Here is a 26,887-nt window from a genome sequence, read left to right as displayed (position 1 = left end):
TGTACTTTCAGCACAGTTCCGAACCAGTTCTGACATGAGACATGAGCAGCCATCCCTCTAAGATGCATGATACAGTGAATCACCTTAACCACAGGTAAATTTTTTCTTATGTCATATTTCCCTGTGTCTCAGTCTCTTACCTTGTTTGATATTTAGACTATACTGTGGTTGACTCAAAGCAAGTTATTGAATTTAGAGTCCTTTTGTTCTGTTGCATTTTCTGTGATGGCAGAGGAGCTAGCATAAAGTATAGGTATGTTACTAATTTTCTAGATAACTGGTAATTTGTCCTGCTCCAGCTTTTGCACTCCAGGAGCTAACCTGACTGATCAGGCAGAGGTAGTGGGCTGCCATCTGACCTTATACCCTACCACAGGGGTGTGGAAGGTGGCCCAACAGCCTGTCACAAAAGTGCACCAAAGGAGGCATGTCATGTATGGACACCTCTGATGGTAAGTATAGAGGGTTTGTGGATGGTCCATAACAGGTCTGCATGGGTAATTCAGTTATAACCTTTTTTTTTATAATAGAGGATTGACTTGGTACCAGGAAAAAGTATTCTTTTCCTTCCTGGCTTGACTGCTGGTTTGTTGGCTTCTCCATCTGCTCATTTGTTTTAACTCTGTGCAGTTCTTCTGCTGTTGCTCACTTGTAAGATCAAAAATGGAAAAAAAAATTTTTTTTCTCTAGTTGTCTTAAACAACTACCACATGATTTCTTTGCATTTTAATTTTAAACATTTTATTTGAATGAGGAGACTTATGCGAGGAAAGGGGAATGAGAGCTGCCTAGGTAGCATAGGGGGACCTAAAAAACCTGTAGACTTCCCAGATTACTGTTCGCAGTGTTTTTCCTGGAGGTTTTCATAGGCTTAAGTTTTGCTTACAGATGGAGCCCTAGCCAGCCTATTTAAAGCAGAATTCATTTTCAGGAACAGCTTCTTTCTTGTGAATCAAAACGGCATGGTCTGTATTTCGAATAGTAACCAGAGTATATTCTTGATGAAGTATCTCTTGGAAGGTCTTTGGAGAGACACGAGCCGTAACCTGTAATGCAGTCTATGTAATTTCCTAATAAAGAAAATGGGTAATTAGAGGTAAGAGTGTGCCTTTGAGCAAGAATCCCTTCAGGAAGAGAAACAATAAGCTGGTGCTCTCTGGAACAGTCAGAGTAAGAAGTGAAAAGTCAGCAATCCTGCCATGAAAATGTACTGCTTGGTGTGGTGGTGGGGGAACATCAAGGAGATGCACAAGCAAGGGCAGGGCAAGCGCTAACTCCTCTGCACCTGGAAAATTCTGACTCTGGCCCTCAGTGTTCTGCATCTGCAATGATTCAACAGTTAAAAGAAAATGTGCTCGAGTACAGCATTTAAGAACAAACTTTGCCACTGGGTGTTATAGGACTGAAAAGAGTGGTTACACAGTGTGAGTGACTGCCTTTATGCTGCTCTTTGTAAGTTCTGAAAATATCTGCCTCCCCCGTTGCTATTGTCATTCTTCTGATTTGTCTGGAGATACGGTTGAGGCTAGTTTCATTGAGGACTTAGGAGATGAAGGATATAACAGGGGAGGGACTGGAGTATCAGTGTGTAACAGAAGCGATAAGGTGTTTCCTTTGATAGGTCTGAGCTTAGCTGGCCTTCTGTCAGCGCCACTATCTGTGTCATTTGGACTTCAAGTAGATAGACAGTCTGTGGGCTTAGAAATTGTCAGAAATGCATTTTTTAAGCTTTCGTGTAACTGTCATTGCCTTGTGTGTGCTTCGCAAGGTTTCAGGAACCTGACAGATCAGCAGCGTTATGTTTTGTAGGAAGGTTTTGCGTAGTATGTCTACTTGTTAAACAAGCTTTTGTGAATTCTGCTCAATATGTATAATTCCTTCTTATTCTATATGTTTACTAGAAGTGACCATAAACACTTCATAGCCTCGAAGCAAATGTATCATGTTAAGTAGTTAACATTTTGATGATCGTAAAGGTCTATTCCAACCTAAACTTTTTTGTGATTTTATATTGTTGTTCAAGGATACTGTAAATATGCTGGAGTATAATCACAGATCTGTGCTTGCAGATCTATGTCTTTTTCTTTCCACAAAAGACATTCCTTTTTGAAATAACAAATACAAGCTCTTGCCTTTTTTCATACCATTTCCACTTGAGGAGTTTTCTTCTAGAAGTGCGTGAGTAATTCGAATAAAGTGCTCCCTCATGTCTGAAAATAGTATTCCAATTTATCCATCAGGTTTTAAACCTGCATTTTCTTACTATTATTGATCACCGTGGCGTTTTCTTATACTGGGAGTAGTGGAGGAGTGAAGAGGGAAGCAGAGTACTTTCCTGTTTGCCCAACAGTGTGCTGTGACACATTGTAGAGGCATTTCAGAGTTATTCATTTCTGGCACCTGTTTTATCACAAATAAAAATAGGCTGCTTTTGAAAGAGATGGGGAACTGTTGTCGGTGTGATGCTAACTCTTTGTAATCTTTTTCATTTCCTTGTTGTGTATAAAAGCCTTTTTAGTAACTCTCCTCTCTTTGCACTTTGGCTTTCTGTTTGCAATTCTAAATCACGATGTTCAGTCTAGGTCCATTCTAGGTAGAAGAGGTGCAGTGAAGTTTCCATATTTATTGAGAGTTGCAAAAGGGGTTATTTTTACAAAATCAGTCTGCCTCATTGGGGTTTTTTTTCAGTTTACCATCAGCTTTGAATGTGTTGGGGTGAGTCTGCCCAGATAACGTTTTTCAGCTGCCTCATTATGGATGTAGCACAGATGCCACCTCTGAACTACTAGATCTGATGGTGGTGATGACTTCATGGACTTCTGCTGCAATAGTCTGGGTTCTTCTTCCACCACTTCCATTTGAGACAATGAGAGAAGCAGATTTTTAAATAGTGGCTGCTTTATTTAATGATATCTTGGAGATGGAAGGTGTGCTTCTAACAGAGCAGCAGTTACCTTCAAAGCAAATCTGGGTAAATTAGTAACGAGCCTGGGGCTGCATGTGCCATAAATATCCTATCCCTGTGTGTCTCGTCTCACTTGAGGTTTCATGGAATCCTTGTTTGTTTTTCATTGCATAGTGAAATTTATTCTCAGCCTTGAAAAAATAAAGCTTACAGACTGTAGGATGCCTTTTATATGTACTTTTCTTCCAGTTTCTTTCTATAGCTCCCCTAATGAGAAGTCTAATCAGTTCAGAGAAATACTGTTGCTGTATGTCTTTATGAGGAATTTGAGCTGGTAGTTTTCCTGCATATTTAGCAGTTTCATATCATTTCTCTTCCATTCAAATATGTGATCAGGTAAGGTAAGTTGTTGAGAGTCTCTTGTATTAGGTGGATAATTTTGTTGCTCTGGAAATGCTATGTACCTTGTTCAAGAGGTGGCATTTCTGCCCTGTTTACATGATCAGCTCATTGCTTTCCTGAGTAATTTTGTGTATGCTACTTTGGTGCTGAAATTTTGGATTTGGCTTCACTTCTGATATCCTTATCTGAGATCACATTTCTGACATACACACATATGCATCCACACCCCTGGAGAAACCAGTGGCGCATTTTTCACGGTTCAGTGGTGCAGTGTGCTTCCTTATCCCCTTGTTGTTTCAAAGCAGGTGGAATAAAACCCTCACATAATTCACCTAGATTTGGAATTTAAGAAATACAGCTTAGCTTTTTGCATTATTTGATGTGTATTGAGGCTTAGTTGTTTGTATCTTACTCTCTCAATCAAAGTAAAAAGTATGAGCGGCTTTTGTTCTAATACCAGTTGAGGCTTCTGAACAGCACTGAAAAAAAATTACAGGACTGGCAGCAATATTACTACTTCATTACTGCACTGCCATTGCTAGTAACCTTTCTTGCCTTAAATTACACTGTTTCCCTGTCATGTGCCAGAAAAGTAGCCAAAGTTTACTCTCAAATTATTGCCAGCAAACTACAGGCATCAGTGGTGTAGATAACTTGGCAATTGCTGTGTTCTGCAGTATCGGGTACACTTTTTCTTATGTACTCCATGTGTTACTGAGAGAATTTTTGATTACGTACATAAAAATGGTCATGGCAGTAGTTATTTTTACTGTATAGCATCTTCAGGGAGAAGCAGAAATTACAGTGCGTGCTTCTTCTGAGAGCTAGTGAGAATTAGTTGCCCTTTGGTTGTCTTCTGTTACTGGCAAGTAATAATCCCAGAGGAGGCTGTGCCAAATGGAGATGATATTTCTAAGGTCCATATTGTGCCCTTCATTTGTGGATCTTGGTGCACTTCAGAAAGTTGGATGGATCTTTCCACCCACCTCCTCTCTGATCAAATATTATCATCTCCATTCTGTGAAATTGTGGAAAACAACGGAGAAGAAAAATGACTCAGAGTTAAGCAGCAGCTCAGTAACACAAAACTTGGATCTCTCTGAAGATTGGATCACATGGATCCCTGGTACCTTTCAGACAGGGAGATGCTTTTGAACCCTGCTCTCTCTGGGACTTTGTAAACCAGTTTCTCTTCATCACTGCTTCCCTCACCTAAAAATTGTACTGATGCTTTTTCAGGATGCTTTTCTTGATGAATTTCATGGTGCACAGGATCCACTAATACCTCCCCTCAGCACAGGGGCTTACTCCTCACCAAAGGTGTCTGTTTATCCCTTTATGTGTGGCAACATTAACAACAAATGACCATATGTATATGGCTGACTGAATAATTTGATCAATATAAGCTGTCTGTACAACCTTTTCCATTCTTGAATTCCAGAAGTTCACGGTGGAGGTCAGAATGGCTGTATGCCATTTTAAAGATCTGATGGGTGATGAGTATCTAGTATCAACGTGGTGGTTCAGCAGAGTCAGGAAGAAGGCTGAAGTTTCTGAAGATCAAGGGCAGTACCTTGACTAGGGAGGTGTATTACTGTGTTTCTGTCTGCTGTTGTATCTTTACAGGAAGAGAGGGTTTTATCTCTGTTACTTACAAGTATTGCACAAAATAAATTTTAAGAAAAAAAAAAATATTCTTCTTTTTTTCCCCCTTTCCAAGTGGAAACTAGTTATCAATATATACACATAGCCTACTTTTTAAGGTGAGAAAATGATGCAATCAGCATTTGCAGTTGTCAACCAGCTTCTGTTGAACTGGTGGCCTTTTGTTCGTATTGTTTTGGACAGTGAGGTGACACACAAGCTTGGTGTCTGGTCTGGTGCACTTGTCCTTTCCAGGAGTCTGTCTTGCATGCAGAAATCCCTATTGTCTGTATTCAATTCACTGCAGCAACTTTGAATTTTAAATCTCTGTTGTACTTCAAGTCAAACATCATCATGTAATCTGTGCCCTTCCAAGACAGGCTTTTGCAAATATGCAAATACCTAACTGTTCTCCATATAGCTAGCAGAAATTTAGACTGGATTATGTTGTTTCTCACAGGAAAAGGCATTTAGAGATGAAGTAAAACATGAAGGTATAACTCTCTCCTTTCTTAATTTTTTTTTTCCTGTTGGTTTCTACTAATCCACAGAGGAATAACATAACACTCACCACTCTAACAGTCTAGGGTGCTTGAATGTCGTTGTTGTAATTTAGGAAATGAACTGACAGACAAAATTGTATTGGGTAGACAGTAAAAATGTACATTGAAGTAACCACTTAAATTCCCAGGTAGAAATTAGCTCTTTTGTGCTATTGCGATTTATGATAAGAAATGAACTAAGCTTCTTTCTCAAAGACACAGCTAGAAATTTGAAGGACTACTTGACTCCTGAGAGATGGCACATTGATCTACAGGTCCGAAAATTGTGCCAAGAAAGGAAAATCAACAAGATCTTCACCTGATTTATGTAGGCCAGACATCTGTGACTTGCCTTTCAAAGGTGATCTCACAGAGGCGTAATTAAAACTTGATGATGTTATGAAATAATCATGATGATTTGTGTTCCTGCTTTGCAGCCGTGCATGTGTTGTTGTGTGCTTTTAAATGTGGTTAGTCCCTGCTCATGAAAATGAAGGTTAGAGAGTGCTAGGTTAAGGGCAGGCTTTTTGTGCATAGTTTTTTTCGTAGAAAGTCTCCAAATTAATCTACTGCTGGACCTCTATTTCAGTATAGAACTAGTCATATTGCAGTTTGTGAAAAAATAAATTCAGTAAGTTTTTAATTAGTAAAACGAAACAATGTCTAAATTTTCCCACTCTGCAGAGACAGGCAGTGCTCTGATATTGGAGGTGATCGCTTGGGGCTGGAGAGAGGGAGGTAAGACCACAGACTGTGACTCAACCTTACTGTGGTCTGGCAACCACTAGTAACACGGTATTGCCTTTTTCTTCATTCTCATCTTACCTGCCAAAAGGAGAAAGAAAGTATTGGGAAAAGGTTTGTCTTTCATTAGATATTTAAACCCTCTGAGCAGAACATAGACAGGACCTGAGCTGCAGCCTGTAGATATACAATAATGTAAACACTGCTGTTGTGCTTCATTTGTGATTTTTGACTCATTTTTAATACATTTGTGATTTTGTAATGCAATGAATTGTATAGTGTTGGATAGAGTTTTCAAGACATACAAAAAACTACATTTGAAGTTGAGTATGGATTTTTTTTTTCTCTGCTGTCTGAATGCTGGTGGGAATCCTGAGGAAGCTATTAATCATTTGGATTTGAATTTTTCTTGGGATTTGTTTTGTGCTTTAAGACATTAATCCTGCTTTCTAACAAGCCTAACTTTCCCCGTTTATATCAATAACAGTGATTTTTACTCTTTCATTTTCAGACTGAAAAGACATAAAACGCAGTACATTGCCTAGCTTTAGAAGAAGTAAAAGAGGAGGGGGGAGATGGTTCCTCTGATTCTGCATGCAGAACAGTCAACATAGTAGATGTAGTTTGAGGCTGATTATCATATGAAGCAGATAATTTGATGGTTAGAACCATTGATCAAGTTTCTGAGAGTCCCTAGACTTTCCATTAATTTTGATTTATTGATTTTTTTTATGAGCAAGAGTAGTGATAAGCTCAGGCTCTGCAAAGGATCAGGAGGGCCAGCGTGTGCCGAGGTTTATTGTCTTGTTTCATGCTGTGATTTATACAGCGATGGCACTGGCTGCATTCTTCTGCTTGGTGTTATTTTATTTCTTCTCGTCATTATAGTATTTCACGACTTAAAGACAAGTGCCCTCTGAGAATCTATTCTGTTGTGTCTCTGACATTATTACAGGTGGAAGGTCTGATTATTGGAAGTGCTAAACCCTTGCAGCTCCAGTAGAATGAATGAAAGCTGAAGGTGCTCTGAAAATCACGCCTGAGGCATTTTATTCTTTTATAGGGATTGAATTGTGCCTCATAAATATAAGTCTCTGCTTTGACTAATTCTCCCTTGACCACACATCCTTTGTAGTAAATGGAGTTTATTTGATTAGGATGAAACCCATGCTCCAAAATTAACTCTTATCTTTGCTACATAGCTGAGGGATGATTAGATCTTAGTAAATCTGATGTTAAATTTAAGCTTCAAATTCACAATTAAGCTTCAGAGTTTTGCTTTATAATTGGAGTATGTTGGGAAAGACCATAAACCCTTTTTCTTTGAGGGTTCAAGTGGTTCTAGGCACAGCTCATGTTCTTATGGCAGAGCCACTTATGTGGCAGAGGTAACTAAACATGCAGAAAGGGTGGTTTGGTGGCCAGAAGAGGTACCAGGACCAAGTGTTTGCAGCTGATGTGGAGAGTCAGCCCTCCTGAGCCATTCGCATTCTTCTGCAAAGAGTCTTAATTCTGATTTCTGCAGTTCCCCTGAGAGAAAGCAGGTGCCAGACAGTGATCCAGCTTCAGGAAAAGGGTCCGTTTATCCCAATGCTTAATAATTCTGCTGTTCTTGCAGAGAGGGAAGCTTTCCTGAGTGGTGGCTGTTTGATCCTGAAGTAAGGGAATATGCTGCTGTATAGGCATGTGAGGGAGTGCTGGAAAAGTCCAAAGGAGCTCTCACGCAGAGGTGAAAGCTGAAGCAGAGAGGTTTGGGGAATAGGTGTATGAACTTATTCAACGTCACCTTTTTTGTTAGTTTTTTAAGAACATAAATATGGAACCTACTCAGGTGGCCCGCCAGGTCTAGGAAGGGATTGAGGATTCTTTTCAGTCCTTTTCTAAAGCCCCTTCTGTTTCCAGGTTGCTTAGATGTGCCCCGAGGTCATCATTACTTCAGTCCTTAGCCTGTGAAAATCCATTCTTTGCTCAAGGAGATTCACAGAAGTCTTGCCAAACTGTACTTTTCCCTTTTTTGATCATTATAGTATTTTTTTTTTCTTTTTTTTCCCCCTTCCTTAAAGCCAGTATTTGGTTTAAAAAAGGAAGTTTAGGTTTGGTGTTTGGTTTTTTCCTCCCATCTTGGATAAGGGACAAAGGACAGAAGATCCATTTACTTTCATTCCTTTTGTTTATTCTCAAGGAACAAATTTAATCAGTTACATTTTCATCTGCTTGTCTGTCTAGATTTCTCTGGTTACCTCTGTGGTATATCCATATACAATATGGTAGATCATCTGCTGTGTCAAAAAAGCTTCACATTTCAGTGTGTGCATTGATCTAATACTGTTTTGTGACTGATAGAGTTTGGTGTTTAGTTCTCAACAGGCAATATGATACATGCTTTTATGAGTGGGGAAGGCTGTTACTTTGATGAGCAGACTTGTGCTTCTTTTCCGAGTCTCTCTGTCCCAGCCTGAACAGCAAAACTTGGCACAAACAAAACACCCATTGAGAGAATATTCAGGCAAACAGTTAGTTGCTTCCTCTTGATCTTGCTGCTGGTCTCCTGCAGACGGGCTCTATATTGTGTTTCATTGTCTTTAACAGTGTGGACCAAGATTGGCTTTTTAGGGTAATGCTTTGACATCCTTTGCTACTAGAACTGAGATTCCTCTCAATTACAGTGTTTTCGAAACGCTGTGGCTAATTGTATTTTATGTTTATTTTTTGAAGCTCCTGCCTGTAAAAGTTTTATTCGACCCTCCTTGTTTTTCTGTTTTTAGCCAGTGAGACCTGCAACGATTTCCATCCCATGTTCTTCACCCATGACAGATCGTTTGAGGAGTTCTTCTGTATCTGCATTCAGCTCTTGAACAAGACATGGAAGGAAATGAGGGCAACTTCAGAGGACTTTAACAAGGCAAGAAAAAGAGTGGGGTGGGAATAACTGGGCAGGATGGTGAAACAAGGCCATATACTCTTCCCTGGCGGCACGGGGATTTACTGATTCCCTTTCTGCTGAGTGCTGTAGAGTTTTCGTTTGTTCAGATTCTTTGCCCATCAGAGGGCTGACGTTTAAGGAAGTGGGAGTAAGGGATGGGATGTGTAAGGGAAGTTCACAGACCTTTTGCCATCATGTTACGCTGCAGACTGTGAAACTAAAAATCTAGCTTGAGGGGAAATTCTCCCTTTTTCTGTTAGTAATGTTATGCTGAAGTGCTGCAGCCTCTAAGGCTGTAAATAATGCAAAGAAAGTACTGCAGTGATAATTCTGTGCATTCCTTTCATTTCATGTGAGCACTAAAGTGATAAAATATTCAAGAGTGGACACAATCCTGACAAAGTGCTGTGCAGTTTAGCCTGCTTAAACAAAACCCCTGAACCAAATAAAAAACCAACATCCCCTGCCCCCCACAGTATAGCACTTTTTGTTGTAAGACGGAGTTCTGGACATTTCAGACAATTGCAGAACAAGTTTGTCTGTCTTAATGGTCCCTAGACATCCTATTTTAGCTATCTAACTTACTAGGAGGCTGGAAAGTATCTTTGACATTTTGTAAGCATGACAATCTTGTGCTTTTGTGGCCAGCTGGCATCCTTAACTTTGTTGGGATCCTTTGACTGGATCTTGAGCTTCTCCCTGAGACTAGATGTCAGTTATGGAGCTGTGGTTGTGAATGAAAAGTAAGACTGTTGCATTGGTGTCAGCATGTGCCGTACAAGTTCTCTGAAGTCGCTAGACTCAAATGTTATGTGAGAGCTAGTAGAAATGATCATGCCTGCCTTGAATTGGAACCTCTTATTATTAAAGTGGGCTAAATGTATGTTTTCCACTGCAGAGCGAAGGTGAATCCTTAGGACACGGTGTGAATAGCCTTTGTTGAGTGCTTTTAGGTAAGATAGTTTGCAGCAGTACCAGAGGCAGAAGAAAGAAGGGAAGTCCAAAATGCATACTGTTGTACTAGATGACCCAGAGACTTATTCTGACATGCTTTTCTTACCTAATGGTTCAAGAGTGAAGAAGGAGCAGTAGCAAGATAATTTAGCAAACATAGAAACCTAAAATCACGAGCTTAAAAAGACAACAACTTTTTTGAGACTAATTCATAATATATGGTTATTTTAAATGAACGTATTAACACCTGCCTATTACTTACAGGCTTTCTGTCTCAGTAGAAGAAAAACTTCTATACATAATTTCCCACAACTTGAGTTGTAATATTATTATTAATCTTAGGAGTTTGAGGAAAAGAATGGTCCTGTTTCTGGCAACAGCCCAGATCACCCTGAAAAAGTAAACTAAGAAATTTACTTCTCAGTGTTAGGCATTGCTGTGGAGCTTCATGAGAGATCAGGTAGTTTCTCCTCTGATCTGACTAGTTTCCTGTTTGTGTCTTTTGTTATTGAAAATCCTGTGACTTCACCCAGAAACAATTTCAGGGTCAGCAAGGCAGGCGGTAGGTCCTACTGCATGTGTCATTGAAGACATAAGTGATCCTTAACTCCATGTGGCAAATCTGAACCATCTGCCACTGTGCTACACAGGATTTGTGTCTGTTGGTGGCACTGTGATGCATGAGAGATGAACCCAGGATCTCTGCCTACAGAAATCAGTCTTGATTTTGTAGCTGTTTTTGTAAAGGGGAGGGACTACTAAACTCTTGTGACTCTCATTTCTAACAGTTCAGTAATTATGCTCTGCTTATCTAAATCCTTTCTTTTAGTCATAAGGCGATTTTTGTGCTCTTAGCCACTTCAAATGACATGTGGTGGTGATGTGCATTACTCAGCTGATAAATGTCTAAAAGGATCTGTGAGTGAAGCAAGCTGTGTTGTTGTGTGGGCTTGTGAAGCACTACTGGATTTGTGGAGGATGAGGTGTTATATAGTGGTACCCAAGGTTTACCCATCTGGATGGTGGGTGACAGCTGCCAGTGCTGATGGCTTTACCAAACTAAACAGCACCATTTTTAATCCTTACCTGCCAAGAGGCTTTGGTAGTGATGGCATGTTAGTATACTTTCTACATCCTTCCTGTGTGCTACAGGTACCTGTTTCTATGCAGTTACTTCTGAAAACTTGGCAGGCAAAGGCCGTGTGTACCTAGGGAGCATGCAGCCAACTACTTTCAGGAATGAATGGGAAGAAAACAGGCCTCACAAGATGCCATAGCTTAATTACTGTGGAAAAATTCTCTTTTATCCTCTCTTTGTGTTACTATTTTTCAGTTTCAATAACTTGATTGTCATGGTAATGTATGAAACACCACTTTGCTACTACCTACCTGGCTGCTGGGATCATTCATTTTCTTCCCTCTTCCTTTCCTCCCCCAAAATCTCCAAAACAAAATTGGACACTCTCAGTATATTGGATGGTAAGTCTTGAGACCTGGAGATTCTGTTAAAAAGCTAATCTACTTGTTTTGATCTCTAATCGTAATTGAAGAAAAGGAGCTTTTTGCTCAATTTTAAACTTTTGATTAATCACAATTACTTGTACATTGAGGGACCTTTGGGGGTCTGTGTGCACATGTAGAGATTTATTTCCTCTACCTTTTGTGCTGGAGAATGATAGGCACTGAAAGAAGTGAGGCGATCAAATACTTTCCCTCAGGTTTCAGTGCTGGTTCTCAAGGTTTTTTTAAGCATCAGATTAAGACTCTCTTTTGATGACAAATATGCATACTGCAACATTATGGTTCCTCAATTCATATAGTTTTTTTAATTTCTAAAGCTTAAAAAAATAATTAAAAAGCACTTTGCTCATAGCTGAAACAATTCTGTGCTGTTTTAGTGAAACATTTGTGATCTCATGCTTTGTCTTTCTGATGCTCTTTCATTTAAACAAACACCTTTTGTCATCTCTTGCATTAGAAAAACTCCTTGGATTTCTATTATAATAGTGTGATACTGTCAGACCTAAAACCTTTTTTACTGTCTCTCAAAATACTGGTAGATGTCCGAATAGAATAATTCAGTCAGGTAACTAAGCTTTTATTATGCCTTTGTAACATTTTAAGACATGCATAATTCATGTCTGAATTTTCTAGAGAAATTAAGATGCAGTTGGATAGACAGACATGCAAGTGGCAACAATTTGAAACCTTTTGTTTTTCTTGGATCCTACAGATGATGAAAGGGCACTTTGCAAACTCTGTCCTCCACAATCATTTGTAAGCAGACAGCATGTTTTATGAAAATATAATCTTATCTCCAAGTTTTACATAATTCTACATGTTTTATTGCAGCAGAAGCAGCATTGTGTATTGATTTTTGGAGTCAGCTCAGTCCATCTTTCTTACAGTCAGTACTATCTCACACTCCAGTATATAGAAATCTTCATCAACAGACTGGCTATTTAAATAGGTTCCCATCAGCCAGTTTTCTCTCACATAGGGACCACCTACACTCTAGTCAGGGTAATCAAGCCCTGCTGCCACAAAGCCTAAATATACTTAAATTGTTGGGGGTTTTTTTTGTTTATTTTTCATGTGATGGTAGGTGAAATTCAAGGTAACTGCCCCACTGTAAAATTCCTTCCATGGAACCAAATGAAAGAATACTCCCAATGGCAAATTTTTGCTGATACTGCTAGTTGTACTTATGTAAATGCAGCTGTGTTGACCTAATAAGGATTTACATTGAGGTTGCTATCTTGTTAGTGACCTCTTGTAAAATATACATATTGTTTCTCATGAGACAAGGAGACCACAGATAGGACATTAAGTAGGGGACATGATTATTGTCTTGCCTCTGGTCTCCAGAGACTTCAGTCTGCTGCTTTTTGTAGATTTGATGTTCATATGCTAATAGGAGAAAGGGTGAGAAAATTGATTATTTTAATTGCAGGGCCAGTCATGGTTTGTCTTATTAGACCTACAGAACAATATGAACAATTTGCTAATTCTGTGCCTAGTGTAGTGCAATCTTAGAAAAAAAATATTAAGAATAAAAATTACTGCTTCCAGTCCCAGTGTGGAAAGAAAAAGTTGAAATTATTTGATTTTGAGGTTTTGAAGCCGCTTTGTAGCGAACGAGCACAATGATATCTGTTTTTATTAGTGCATTAGAATGGGTTTAGGTTTTTAGATGGCCAAAATGGGTTGCTTATGAAAAGACAAAGTTTGTCATTTCAACATAGCTAAAGTTGGGTAGGAGATGCCAGAACTGAGAAACTTTGAAAGCCTTGTGGTAAATGGAACTTGAAATCAAAATCTATTGCATTCACTGAAACTAAAGGTCTAAGGAATAGGAAAGTGGAACGAGGTTGCTACCATGCTCATGAGCATGGTTGCTCATGATGCTACCAATGCATTTTTCTCATTACAGACAACTCTAGTTAATATATTTTGCCCACTGGCTGTGTGTTTGAGATCACCATTGTATAAAACACCAGTTTTAAAATGTTCTATGAAAATTTATTTTATAATAAGAAAAACATTCACAGAAGACTCAAAAACCTCTGGTTTCAGCACTCTGGCAAAGCTAGCATTCATTTCACACTGGCAGACCTACGTATCTGGCTATTTCAGTGACAGAGCAAGCGACGTACCTAGCTGCAGCACTGGATCCCTGTGCAGAAGTGGGATCTGCTCAGCAAGGTAATAATGTCTGTCACTGACAGGCATACATGTGAAAAACTGTGTTGTGTGATAATCAGCATAGTAGACATTGTTCACACTGGCAGCAGATGCGAAAGTCCTGTTATTAAATACCAAAGCAAACACTGAGGCATTTGATAACCACAAAAGATGTTTATTACTCCTGCTCAGACCCCGTGAACATTTTTCCTTTCCCTGTGACAAGATAACAGAAGAGGTAACCAGGCATAACATAAAAATGAAAAATACCATTTCCTTGCTCACTGACAGTTTGGAAACGCCATGCCACAGGTTTCTCAGCTTCTCTAGTGTTGTCACGCTTTTGGCAGCTGTAGGATGAATAATTTTATAAGGCTAGGTTCAAAATATGACTAAGTGTTCAAGGACAGGCATTTAAAGAGCATACACATGAGTAGTGTTTTGTGTGGAGACATGTTGTGGGCCAAGACGACCGTCAGATAATATGAGTTACCTGTAAGGACGCAAAGGTATAGAAGGTCATTTGGAAAGGGTCAGAGCAACAACATGGTAGAGAAGCTGTCACCAGCTTTGCTGGGTCCTCTGCAAATCAGGAAAACACCAGGAGGAGACTGTGCGTAGTTCCTATCTGAAATGCCCTCCTGGCTGTAGCCTTGTTGTCATAGTGGTAGTCCTTGCCATGGCAGCTGCATGCCTGACCGGGAAGTCACAGGGTTTTGTCACACACCTGCAGGAGAAGCAGATCTTGTAGAATGTTCAAGTGATTCTCTTTAGTGGCACTAACAATGTACGGCACTTTTCTGCTTATTGCAGAGTTGGCTGAGTCTTGATAATCCCGTTTTACAGGAAGGAGGCAAAAGCACCCAGAGCTCAAGTACCTTGGCAGTGAAGCAGCTGCATGGCTAAATGCAGAACCAGGTTGTCTGGCTCTCTGCTTCAGCATCCTCCATCATTCTGTCATGGCTCTGGACTGCATCAGCAGCTCCAGCCTTCCTTTGTGTCTGTGCCACTCTTCTTCACCCTCTCACATGGATCCTTGGAGGAGGATGGCAAATAATAGCTCCAGGAGCATGAAAGAACCATTACCTCAAACAGAAGAAAAAAATAATTCAAACAAACATGAAAGTAAAATCATTTGGTCAGTCTATAAATCTCTGTCACCTGTTTTTCTTTTCGGTGATAGAAAGGGAAAGAGGGGATAATTCGTCCTTCTCAGATGCTCTCCAGAGCATTTATTGTTTTTGTATGGGTGGTTTTTCACCAGTCTGAAGCAGATGAATGTAACTTCTTTTGAGAGAAGCTTTGGAAGGCTGTTCTGTTGCATTTTACCTGTGGGAAATGCTGGGTTAGTGAAATGATTGCACCTCTCTGTTAGCCTTATTACACCATCCCTTGGCAATGCTTTGTTTGTCAGGGATACTACAAATAAATTATTCTTGCATAGAATGAATTCAGTATTCCCCAGGCTTAAGCAGATTAGCACAAATTAAACTTCACATTTTCACACCTGAGGCCGTTAGCACTTTATTAACTTTTATTGGTAAAAGATAATGGCTATAAATATATTGTATCATTAATTGTGTAATGCATGAATTTATTAAAAAAAATTCTAGCAATTAACATGTTGTAAGTCTGCTGCAGAGGTTATACAGAAAATATGACTTTTTAACTGAAAAAATAAATACCCTCCAAATACAATGGAAATCTCCTAGACGAGCATCTTCTAGAAGGGTCTGTTTTAAGCAGTGCAATTTAATGTGATGTAGAGAGAACCTGATTAAGACTGTCCTCTAGCATTCGGTCAGTGTTCACCCTGTACTTTCTGTGGTCTGAATATTGCAAATTTATTCCTTCATCCACCACTCATTTAGAAATGTCTCTGTTTAGTCTTCTCCAGCTCTATGCATTTATCTATGCGTGTGAGATCACCAAATCTGTCCCACTGCGTTTGTCAAAGCCAGTTAATTGCCTGTCTGCTGCTTTTGGCTGCACGCACCTGAGAAGGGATATTTAAGACACTGAAGATATGGTGTTCCGCTTACTGAGGCATCTGTCTATAAAAATCAGATCTGAATTTAAATATTCATACCCTAAAGGTTGGGACTGTCAAGCTTAAAGGAACTGATCAAGAATATTGCATTTTTAAATATAGCTGGTTGTTTCCTTATGAATTTTTTTCAGTCTTAAATAGTATTGTCAAGAATGCAAATACATTTTTTAAAAAAAATTAATTTGTGAAATGCAAGTACTTAGACTGGATAATGAAGCAGTAAGGAGCAACTCTTGCCCTTTTTCTTTGTAGCTTATCAAGCTTTTTCATTAAAAGTCTTTGCTATTTTCTGTCTTTGCCAGAAGGCTTCAGAAGTCTTTCGTAGCAGGGTCACATCTAGTTATTATCGTACCTTGAACTTGAACTATCCCTTTTTCAGTGATCACTTATGTTATGATTTCATGGAAGGAATAAGCTTAAAAGGAAAAGCATTTTAAAACTGAAATTATTCCCATTCATATGCCAGGATGGATACACTAAGAAAGAGATGTATTCTTCAAGCAAAAAGCGAGGAAAGGAGAAGGTCACCTAACAAAACTCGTTATTTTTTCTTTAAAAAAAAAAAAAAAAGAAAAAGGGGAAGAGTATTTTGGTATAATCCATTCCTTGGTCAGAAACTTCTTTGTCTGATCCTTTTCCCAGTGATGAAAGTTACTCTTGGTTTTAGCAGTGAAATCTCTTGTTTGTGAAAAACTTGTCTGTCATTGGCAGAGTGGACTTTATCCCCCAGCTTTCTAATGAAGTCTGTGTGTTACTGTAGAATGCATATAGGTCTGCTCAACACCCTGGAGATGGCAATTTTTAAAACTGTTGGTACTTCATGTGTTCAAAGTGCTCTTCGTTTTCATCTCTGTGGGTGCTGATCAAACCAATAAACATCTCAGCCTTCAAAAAGATGATTGAATGGAAAGTCTGATAACCAGAGGAGAAACATTCAGTGTAGGTTATCTTTGCTAACCGCTTTTTTTTGTACCCTGTAGGAACTTTTTGCACTGGGAATTCTTCGCTTGCATGTAGAGTGTGTTAGTCACTAAGGGAAATGATGTAAACTAACTGGAACTGTCACCAAAACAGCATGTTTTGTGGTATTGCCCTTGTCATTCCTGTCTGAAAGTATGGATAATAATTAGATCCCAGGAACTACTCTTGTCTCTTGTAGTTTTATTTCGTCTTTCTAGGATATGTTTTTGTAGTATAGTTAAATCAGAGGTGCGTGGCATATGGCTTTTTGCTGCATGAATTGCTGCTGATGTGAATGTCAGTGGGCATATAATACCAGATTTTCATTTTGTGAATCACAATGCATGGAATTCAGCCCGAGAGCTCCCCAGACAATAGACCTTACTACAGGCAAATAAAAAAGAGAAGGAAGGCGGGGGGAAGGTGATGTCTCAGAGATTTTATTTCAGTTGAAATGAGGTTATCGTGATGAATGATGCAGCTGACAATGAGATTTTTATAGCCTTTCTTAGAGTAGCAAAAGAGCTTATATTATTGTTGGTTCGCTTTAAGTAGTTGTAATCTAAATAGTACCATGGTTGAAAAGAGTAGCAGAAATCTTTCATACATGTCTCATAAGCAAACCCATGGTGCTTTGTTGTTTTTGTCTCATCTATCCTTATACAAATGTCCTTCATTGTTTGCAGTTTACATCTCGCATATTGTCTTGATTGAATAAGTCGGTCACCATTAAAAAGGCGTTTGTCAGTCAGTTGTTGCTGCTGCTGCTGCACATCTCTATTTTTAGCACATGAGGTAACTGACCAGCATCTGACAAAATGATCCCATTATCCAGTGTACCGGTGTAAATGGAGACTGGCTGTGATGAAGGCGTATCGGGGGGAGGGCTGCTGGGAGAGGAAGTGAGCAGAAGAGACGGTGCACAGGAATGGATGGGCTCTGCTCTCCTTTATGCACACCAGCTATTTCAAGCCATGTCTGCACCATGCACGCGGGGCTGACAGAAGTACCTGCCTCTGCTGCCTTTCCATAGGTACCGAAAGAAGGGCAGCTATTGCAGTGTTAGTCCTACGTGCAAATCTTTCTTAAGTGACCACAGGTTAAACTGGGCCTTGGTGTGCTAACATGAATTGTCCTCAAGTTCCCAGAGACTGGATGAATGGGAAAATGGAGGAGGATGAATAGGAAAATGGAGGGATTTAGCATGCACTTTTTGAAGGAAGTGTTAGCTTTTACCCCACAGAACATTTCAGCTTGAGACAACAGAAGAGGCAGTTGTTACTTGGAAATGGTAGTGAAGCTGAGATGTTTGCACCTTGGTTCTGCTGCTTTTCCATTGAGATCAAAATGACTTATTGGAGGATGGGAAGTTGTGTGTGTCTCCAAAAGTGGTAAGGCCCTTTCTTTCTTTGCCGTTTCACCTCTACACTGTCGATTTGAAATGCCGCATCAAAAATGTTGTGTTTTTGTCAATGACCAAAAGGTAATTTATTGATAGGACCCTTCCCAGTTTCTCAAGTTACCTTCATAAGTTGGTGAAGGCAAGGAGAGGAGAAAAACCCCTAGTAATACATATGAAAGCTAAGGAATATCACCTTAGAAGCTGAGTGCAGGGATGGAGAGAGATCTGATACCATGCAAGTAATTTAACCCAAACAACAGAGACAGATAAAGAAACAAATACCAAATTCTATATCAGAATCCTTGAAAAAGAAATTAGTGCAGTTGATTAAAAACCTTGCCATGTCAGTTGATGATATTCATGCCATGACCATGAAACTGAAATGCTCAAGAACCATCCTTGCATCAAGAATGTCAAGTCTGTGTCTAGAAGAGTGGAAGCACCTGGGGAAATAGCTTCCACACATGCTTTGAATTTTATGGCAATGTTTCTCTCTGGAGATGTATCTTCAGATTTCAAGCATCAGTTTTCTGTCTCAGGGAAACTGGCTGATCTTTGTTGTGTTGCTGATAGCAGCAGCAAAAACTTGAAAACTGCAGTTGTATCCATTTTGCTTGAATAGTAAAGGCTGCATAGAACTTTTTGTTGTACTTAACCAAGAGTCCAAACGAAACTACAGATCTCACTGTATCATTGCTACACTGTCAACTGCTTCAGGAGCAATTGATCAGCCTTTCATAGTGAAAGTAACATCTCAAAAGTTACCAAGTAGGAAAATGGAACATCCTTATTTTTGTAAAATCATATGTGTGAGATGAAGAATGTAATTTCATAGCTGTCAAGATTTTCAGATGCCTTCCAAGAACTCTTTTCTGTGTAAGTTAGGGATTTGGAAGTTGTTAAAGGGCTGTTTTCTTCCTGGTGATTTATTTTTTTTTTTAATCTGAATTGATCTGATTGTCATATAACTGACACTTATTCTGTGTTTTAAGACCTCTGTGTGATTTCTTTTAAAAGCACGTATATAAATTAGTGACTGAATGTAGAAATTTCACTGGATTTCTTTCTTTGTTCTAAGTGAAGCTTCCTTTAGCCTTTCTGCCTGTTCAATACTCTGACCTCCAACATGATTTATTCCCTCAGTCTTTCCTTCTGCCTGTCCCCTTTCCTTGAAGCAACAACATGGTTCGTACTGCGCTTCCACCTGTTTTAAGGAGGGCGTTAATGACTTTTCTCACTTTCTATAGATGAGGTACTGCTGACTACTTTACATAGCCGCATCTCCTGTCAAGAGATCAGAAAAGACACTTTGAGGTCATAGAATATTGGAAGCCAGTTTTTGAAGCGAGGATAGGGGTTACTGGTAGCTATATCTTTCCAGCAATGCTAAAAATCTGAAGGACACTGTTATAATTGTAAAGTCAAAATTACATGCACAGACATGTTTCTTGTTCCTGAAAGTGTAGCCATCTGCACAAAAAAAAAGTCTTCCTTTGTGAGTAACTGCATAAATACAACATTTTAATAATGATGGCAGAGAACTGGCTGTTATTTTATCTAGCCTGATTTTGCATAAGTTTAATTTACTTAGAGAAAAGAACTATCTCCACCAATGTGGGAGAGAAATTTCTGGTAAAAAGTATTGTAGCCCTGCAGCTTGTGAATGGCTTCAGTTATACATGGCCTAAATGGCCCTTTGCTATGTAAAAGCTTTAAGTTACCAGCTAAAGCAGAATCTTTAAACTGGTGGTTCTACTTGGGGAGAAAAGAAAATAAATCTTTACATAAAATATATTTAGCTTTGCATAGGTTAGATTTTCTTTTTTATTGCCTTGTTGCTTTTAAGCTGTAGAGAACAGGATGATTCATAGCTGCTCAATTTTCTTTAGTTATTATCATTTGAAAGAATTTGATGATTCTAATTTCCTTCTCCACGCTTCTTGATTTCAGTACTAGAGTAACCTCATGCCTAGAGTAACACTTCAGTATCTAGTATTGATTTTTACGATGGCCCAGGCTTGGATATTAATTTCTGCACCACAGCAAGCTGAGGATGGGTGATTGTCAATGCAAGCTGAAAAGACTCAGAAAGGCTTATGTCATGTTTTACAATTATAATTGTAGGTGTTTGCTTGTAGGATGGTCGCCGTGTTGATGAATCAGTAGTGCACCCATGTGGGATATGGACTAACTGCATGCTGGGTTGCGTTAGCTAAAGGATAGCTAGCAGGTTGAAGGAAGGAATTATTCCCCTTAACTTGGCATTTGTGAAGCAGCAGCTGGAGAACTGTGTCCAGTTTTGTGCCCCGGTAATAGGGGGAGATTGATGAAGCAGACGTAGTCCACCAAGATGATTAAAGGGGGTGGAGCACATGGCATCTAAGGGGAATGTAAAGGAACTAGATTTGTTCATATTGGAAGAGGCTGGGGGCAGAGAGTGGAGGTGGATCCAGTTGTGTCTTCTTCCATTATGTCATGGTGTAACCCCATCCAGCAACTAAACACCACACAGCTACTCACTCACTACCCCAAGCAGGATGAGGAAAGAGAATTGGAAGGGTAAAAGTGAGAAAACTCATGGGTTGAGATAAGAACAGATTAATGATTGTAGTAATATTAATAATGCAAGATTGTAAGGGAAATAACAGAGAAATAAAACCCTAGAAAGACAAGTGATGCAAATTAAAACGACTGCTCACCACAAACCGACAGATGCCCAGCCAGTACCTAAGCAGCACCCGTCTGGACAACTTTCCTCCTACTTTTATTGCTGAGCATGATGTCATATGGTATGGGATATCCCTTTGGTCAGTTGGCGTCAGCTGTCCCAGATGTGTCCCCTCCCAGCTTATTGTGCCCCCTCAGCCTATGTGCTGGGAGGGTGAGGTAAGAAGCAGAGAAGGCCTCGACTCTGTCTAAGAACTGCTCAGCAGTAAGGAAAGCATCCCTGAATTGTCAACACTTTTCCAAGCACAAATCCTCAACATAGCCTCATACTAGCTACTACAAAGAAAATTAACTCTATCCCAGGCAAAACCAGCACACACTATCTGAATAAGAAGCTATAGAGAAGATGCATACCCTTCTCAGAAGTACACAATGAAAGAAGAAAAGACAAGTTGTGGTGTAGAAAGCTGGCAGGATGCAAGGATAAAATATTCCCAACTGCTTGTACTGGTGCAGCACTGGATCAGGTTGCACAGGGAGATTATTTAATCTTCATCCTTGGAGAAACTCTAAGCTCACCCAGATGAGGCCCTGAGCGACCTGACTTGTTAAGCTTGAGCTTCACTCTGTTGTGTCTGATGAAACCTAGAGCTTTCTAGCAAGCTGAATTATTCTGCAGTTTTATGTGTAAAGTCTATTTTCTTATCCAGTATGAAAAAGGGAGAAATAGTAATCCGTATCATTAATCATCAGTAAAATAAACACAGATGCAGCATCAACCAATCTCATATATTTTTTCTAATGTTAAAAAGGTGCTATAGATCCTTGTGATGGATGCTGTAACCACTTATAAGAAGTCAGCCTTTCCCCATTTACTGCAGTGACCCCCTTAAAGCACTTAACTTGTTTTAGCTCTCACAGCTCAGATGTTATTACTCAGGGGCATTAAAGCTCCTTCAGAAATGTGAGATCAAGAGCTTTTCCTCAAAATATGCTAGCTAACATTTAGGTAAGTATGTTTCACTAAATATTTACCACTGGCTATAGCTGCAGGTCAGCTGATGTGGTAACTTGTCATTATCGTTAGTGTATGTGAGTCCTCATGCCTAAAGCAGGCAGTGTGTGTAGCAATTGCAGAGCATTGTGTGGCTACTAGTAGATTGGGATTTGGGGTGTTTGTTGGTTTGGGGTTTTTTTTGTTTGTTTTTTTTTTGATGTTTGGTGGGGTTTTTTTAAGTACTTGTCTTGTACACAGACCTCTGTTTTAACTAACGCTCCATTGCTTACACCTTCTAGCTCCATGTGCACTTCTCCACCATCCTGAGAAGTTTCAGGTTTTCTTTTAAGCATGGCTTTCTGGCCAAAGGAGACTGCCATTTAAATTGACAGAACATACAGAGGGTAAAAAAAGTGATGAGAAAGGAAAAGTGATGTCATATAATTTTTAATTAGATAATAAGGATACATACACGATGTTTTCCTGAATGTTGCCTGGAAAATCAGGGGCAAAGATGGGAACTTAGCCCACAATTCACTTGTCAGTGCTTTAATGACAGGACAACCCTAACTTGGTTTCTTTTCGCCTATCCCACTACACAGTTATGTTAGCAAGGAGACTTTTTTTGGGTTTTTTGCCATAGTGGAAGCACCTTCCACATTTAAGCAAAATATTTTCCCCTTGTTTTCATCCTCTAAAGGTTAAATTAATGAAGTGATTAGATGCAGTGTTTGCTGCCTCTTTAGTGTAAATAGATGAATTGAAAATATGTTGCAATTTGGGACAGCAATGAGAAGGCTGAGATAAAAATGAGGAGATGGCATTAAGATTGTCTTTCTGTGCACAACCTCTCATGCTTAGCATTAGTAAGCAGTAAAAATTAGAGAGCAATGACAAGAGAACCAGAGCTGTCAGAAATTATTTTTTTCCCCTCTCTCTTCAAGTGACCAGGAAAACTGTAGTCATAAATGACAACTTTAATAGTCAACCTGCATCTATCGGTGTGTGCATACATGAGCGCGGTATATGCAATACTTGCTGTGATTACCAAGACAAACCAGGACAAGCCATACTCACAGTAAGCCCCGCGCTGCAGCTGGCTTGGGTGGATGGACTTCTGCAGATGTCATAGATGTTACAGATGCTCTGTGTTGGACAGATGATCCACATGCGAGACTGGGACCTTGAATGTAGAAGCCTGTACATTCATGTTGCCTGGCTTTGGAACGAGTAGTGGTGCTGTTATTGCCAAGGAGAGGCTATGCCTCAGCCTTTCCAGAAAAAAATTTCACATTTGAAAATTAGTTTCAGGCTAACACAGAAATATTGAACACTGCTAGACAGGATAACAGCTCAGGTGTCACAAGGCAGCCAGACCGCACTGTGGGCTGCAGCTCTGATAGAAAGGCTGGTTACAGTGACCATTTGAAAAAACAGTGATATTGGAAGCTTTCAGTGCTATAAAGCAAAGCTATTCTGATTAAATCGATCATTTTTAAATAAAAGGGCACAGAGGAACCAAGATACCCAGAAAATCACTTCTTTCTATTTTCCTAAGTGGTACCAAATGTTATTCAAAAAAATAAATTAAAAAAAAGCTGTTAAAAATATATTTGAGCATGAAAGGAAGAAAAGCAAGCAGAAAAATTGTGCAAGCACCATTAAGCTGTGGAAATTTTCCTTGGACAAGTTGCAGTACCTTTTCAAAGCAGCATATGGGGTTTATTCTGGTGACTCTAATTTTAACATGAATGGGAGTCACGTGGGTTACTCCTGGTATACTGCTTTGAAAATATATCCCTGCATGATTAAGGAAGCCTGAAATCTTTTTAAACCTCTATTTTTATTTTTTTTTAACCAATTCTGAAATGTTTTGAAAGGAAAGCATTAATGGAATGAAAATGGCCCAATCCTGAATAAAGCAGTACTGTAACAGGTAGAGATGCTGCTGGCTAAGCACTACAAATGTGTTTGTGCTTCACGGCTAGGGAATGAAGAGAGAGCAAAACTTGGAATTTGGAGCCACCATTGCAACTGCCTCTACATTGCTTGACCTTTATAGATTTGTCTCTTGGAAGATGAAGTAATCATTCCACCTACCATGTGCAAAGAGCAGAGAATTTAATGAAGAAAGCAAGTACAAGGTAGGATTTGTCTCTGAGACAGCAAGCATAGCCATGCTGCAGTATTGACAACATCTTTATCTCATAGATGATTGAGACTGAAGATGTATATACTCTGAAGATCAATTAGAAGGAGATTCATTAGTGGGAAGGAAGTTCTGAGCAGATGCAACAGTCCTGACAAAATGAGCCAGAACACTGATAGAGCTGGGCCTGGTGTGTGGGCTGAATGTGAAGTAGGGTTGCTGGAGGGAGGTTCAGAGAGTCCTTTCTGACAGCCGGTCCTTCCTACCCATCTTCAGAGAAAACAGTCTCAACAGTTTCTTGAAGTGTTTTGAAAAAGATAAGACTGAAAACGTCAGTAAAACCATATTGGGTGAATACAGACAGGAACATGGTGAGGATTATGGACAGTCATGTTGTGTCCTTCCAAAGATGCAGAGAAAGAAGGGAAATTTACTTTTCCTTTTCTGATACTTTTTCTCTCTTTTTTTTTTCTTTTCAACTAAGAATGTAAGGTTTATTTTCATAACTTTGGTTTTGTGTGGGCTGCTGCGTTAGTGCACGAGGATCTCCTCTGATTGTTAGTGATTTTTTATTGCCTATCTTAGTAATATTTATCTGTCTTGATATCACAGAAACATATAGAAATGAAGTTGCCTGCCTTTTCTCCTTTTCACAAGATTTTCACCGGTGATATGTTGCATCAGGATCCTGAGCTTGCCTGTCCTTCATATCTCTTTGACTCTCAGAGTGGAGCATTAATATGCTTTGCTGGGGTTTCTCCAGCAATTCCAACATGGTTGCCTCTTTCCAGACTTAAACCTGAAATACGACAGGCAGCATAAAGGAAAGTGTATTTATGTCAGCCGTATTTAAGGAAGAGACTTCATTTAAGCAAGGCTATTTATATAGCGAGGTTATTTATGCTACATTTGGCTGTGAATGGGCGTGTGTGGGCACGCTTCAGTTCTGCATGCGACACGTGTTTGGGGTATGTATATTTGGCTGCACATTTTCATGTACATGGATTGAAAAAGTGGCTGTTGGTGTCTTTGAGAAGGGGATGTTTGCAAAGCCAAGCTTAGCCTAGGGAGGCTCTGAAGGCCATGGGAACAAACACACTCCCAGAGACTGACACAGACTAGGAGTGTCAGTAGCAATTTTGTGCTCCAAATTGCCCTGCGGGCGGTATTGTCCTCTCTACCTGAAGCTAAGTGTTTACTCATTAAATTGCTTCTGTTAGAGTATACTTGCAAAAAAAGTAACTACGTGGTATACAGCCATAACTGTTCATTCACCTTATGTGAACATTAATTTGACTTTCATGCCTGCATGGGGTGAAAGCAGACAGCTTGTTCTGCTCAAGAAAGCTTCTTCTGAACTTGCTGGACCTGGAGCCTGGGCTTGTGGTTTTTATTCTTCTCATTGACTGTAGTCTTGGCAATCCCTTCCTGCGCCTCCAGAGCCTTCTGACGCTTACCCTTTCCTGTGAGCCTGTCATGCTGCAAAAGTAATGTGAAATGAATGTGATAAATGATGGCTAGGCCCCCATCAACAGCTATTAAAATAATGATCTGGAGGTCCTTCAACAGCAGCTGGGAAGGTGAACCAAGGCAAAGATAACTCTGTAATTGAGCTGTTTTCCGTACACTTTTTTTCTAAATATCATCAGCCAGCATTGTCATTCTGGTCTTAGAGGTGCATAATTACACTAATACAGTTCCTCTAGAGACTGCTGTGCATCTGATTGTTACTCTTAAATAACACAGAGCATAAGCTTTTGACATAAGACACATACATAGAAAAGTACTGATAAAAATCCCATTTCTTTTTCCAGAATGCCTAGGCAAGTATATACAGGGTTTTTAGAAATCCAGAGATGTTTGCTAACATCATCTATTGTGCCCGTCTTATGGGCCTGTTAGATAAAACCCACAGCCCCTGCTTCAGGTCTGGCACTGCTAACCTCTTCCCCATTAGCAAGAGAGAGCATGAGTTTTGTTTGAACAGATTTAATCTTCCTGTGCAGCAGATGTGCTGACACATGGGCTTCTACAGTCAATGGGGTAAATAATCTCCTGTTTAAGTAGTTCCTAAGTACCTATTTATGTAATTAACATATTACAAAAAATCATGCATCGTTATTTATATGGTGAGCCATGAATGCATCAAAGTTCAGATACCTGACACAGATGATTTTTTCCTTTTTGTCTCTCCTATTTTTCTTTGATAAATACAATAAATCATTCTGTTGCAATTTCGTATGATCAAGTAGAGATTTAATCTGCATTTTCCAGAGCAAGAAAACTGCAATGAACTAATGAATAAGATGGAGGGGAGCATGAATGCTTGCAAGAGAGACAAGACCAAATACATATAAGGCATAGTCTGTTTCAACAGTATTAGTAGTACAATGTACATCCCTCGGTTCCAGTCCTATGGAGACCAAGCATTAAAGGGAAGTCTCAGACTGTTTGGATTGCAGATAAATCCAGCTTGTGTTGTTTGTTTGGCAGTCTGTGTGAAGCACAAGCTGGATAAGAGGCTAAAGGTAGAAGAATATTGCAGGTTAAATGCTGCAGTGATTTGAAATTGTTCTGTCCTGGCTATGTGTGCTCCAAAGTGAGTGAGTGAATGAGAAAACTGAGATTAAGATAACATGATAGAAAAATATCTCAGCGTGTTGCAAAGGAGTTTTGATACAAAATTATGATATGCATTGAAGAAAATGAGCAAAGGAGGGAGCAAGGAAATCCTAACCCCACCTGCAGATGATGAATATGTGATGGACTTTGCAGATAGTGCTCATACAGAATTATAAAACTGATAAAGTATTTTCTGTGGCCCTTGTAGGTGTGTAGTTAAGAACACTACATAAGGAATCTTG

General features: G+C 39.5%; 1 protein-coding gene across 5 annotated transcripts in view; it reads left to right on the top strand.

The window, feature by feature from the left end:
• Nucleotides 1–26,887, top strand: part of ELMO1 (engulfment and cell motility 1) — a 305,172-nt gene that overhangs the window by 188,073 nt on the left and 90,212 nt on the right. For all 5 annotated transcript variants that reach the window (XM_054058818.1, XM_054058816.1, XM_054058817.1 and 2 more), the window contains one exon: nt 9,003–9,139. In XM_054058818.1, coding sequence (XP_053914793.1) covers nt 9,003–9,139 — 137 coding nt within the window. The remainder of the gene's footprint in view (nt 1–9,002; nt 9,140–26,887) is intronic.

This window comes from Cuculus canorus, chromosome 2, assembly GCF_017976375.1.
Source record: "Cuculus canorus isolate bCucCan1 chromosome 2, bCucCan1.pri, whole genome shotgun sequence".
Taxonomy (NCBI): domain Eukaryota; kingdom Metazoa; phylum Chordata; class Aves; order Cuculiformes; family Cuculidae; genus Cuculus; species Cuculus canorus.
The sequence above is the reverse complement of the archived record's forward strand: the minus strand, read 5'-3'. Positions and strand labels throughout refer to the sequence as shown.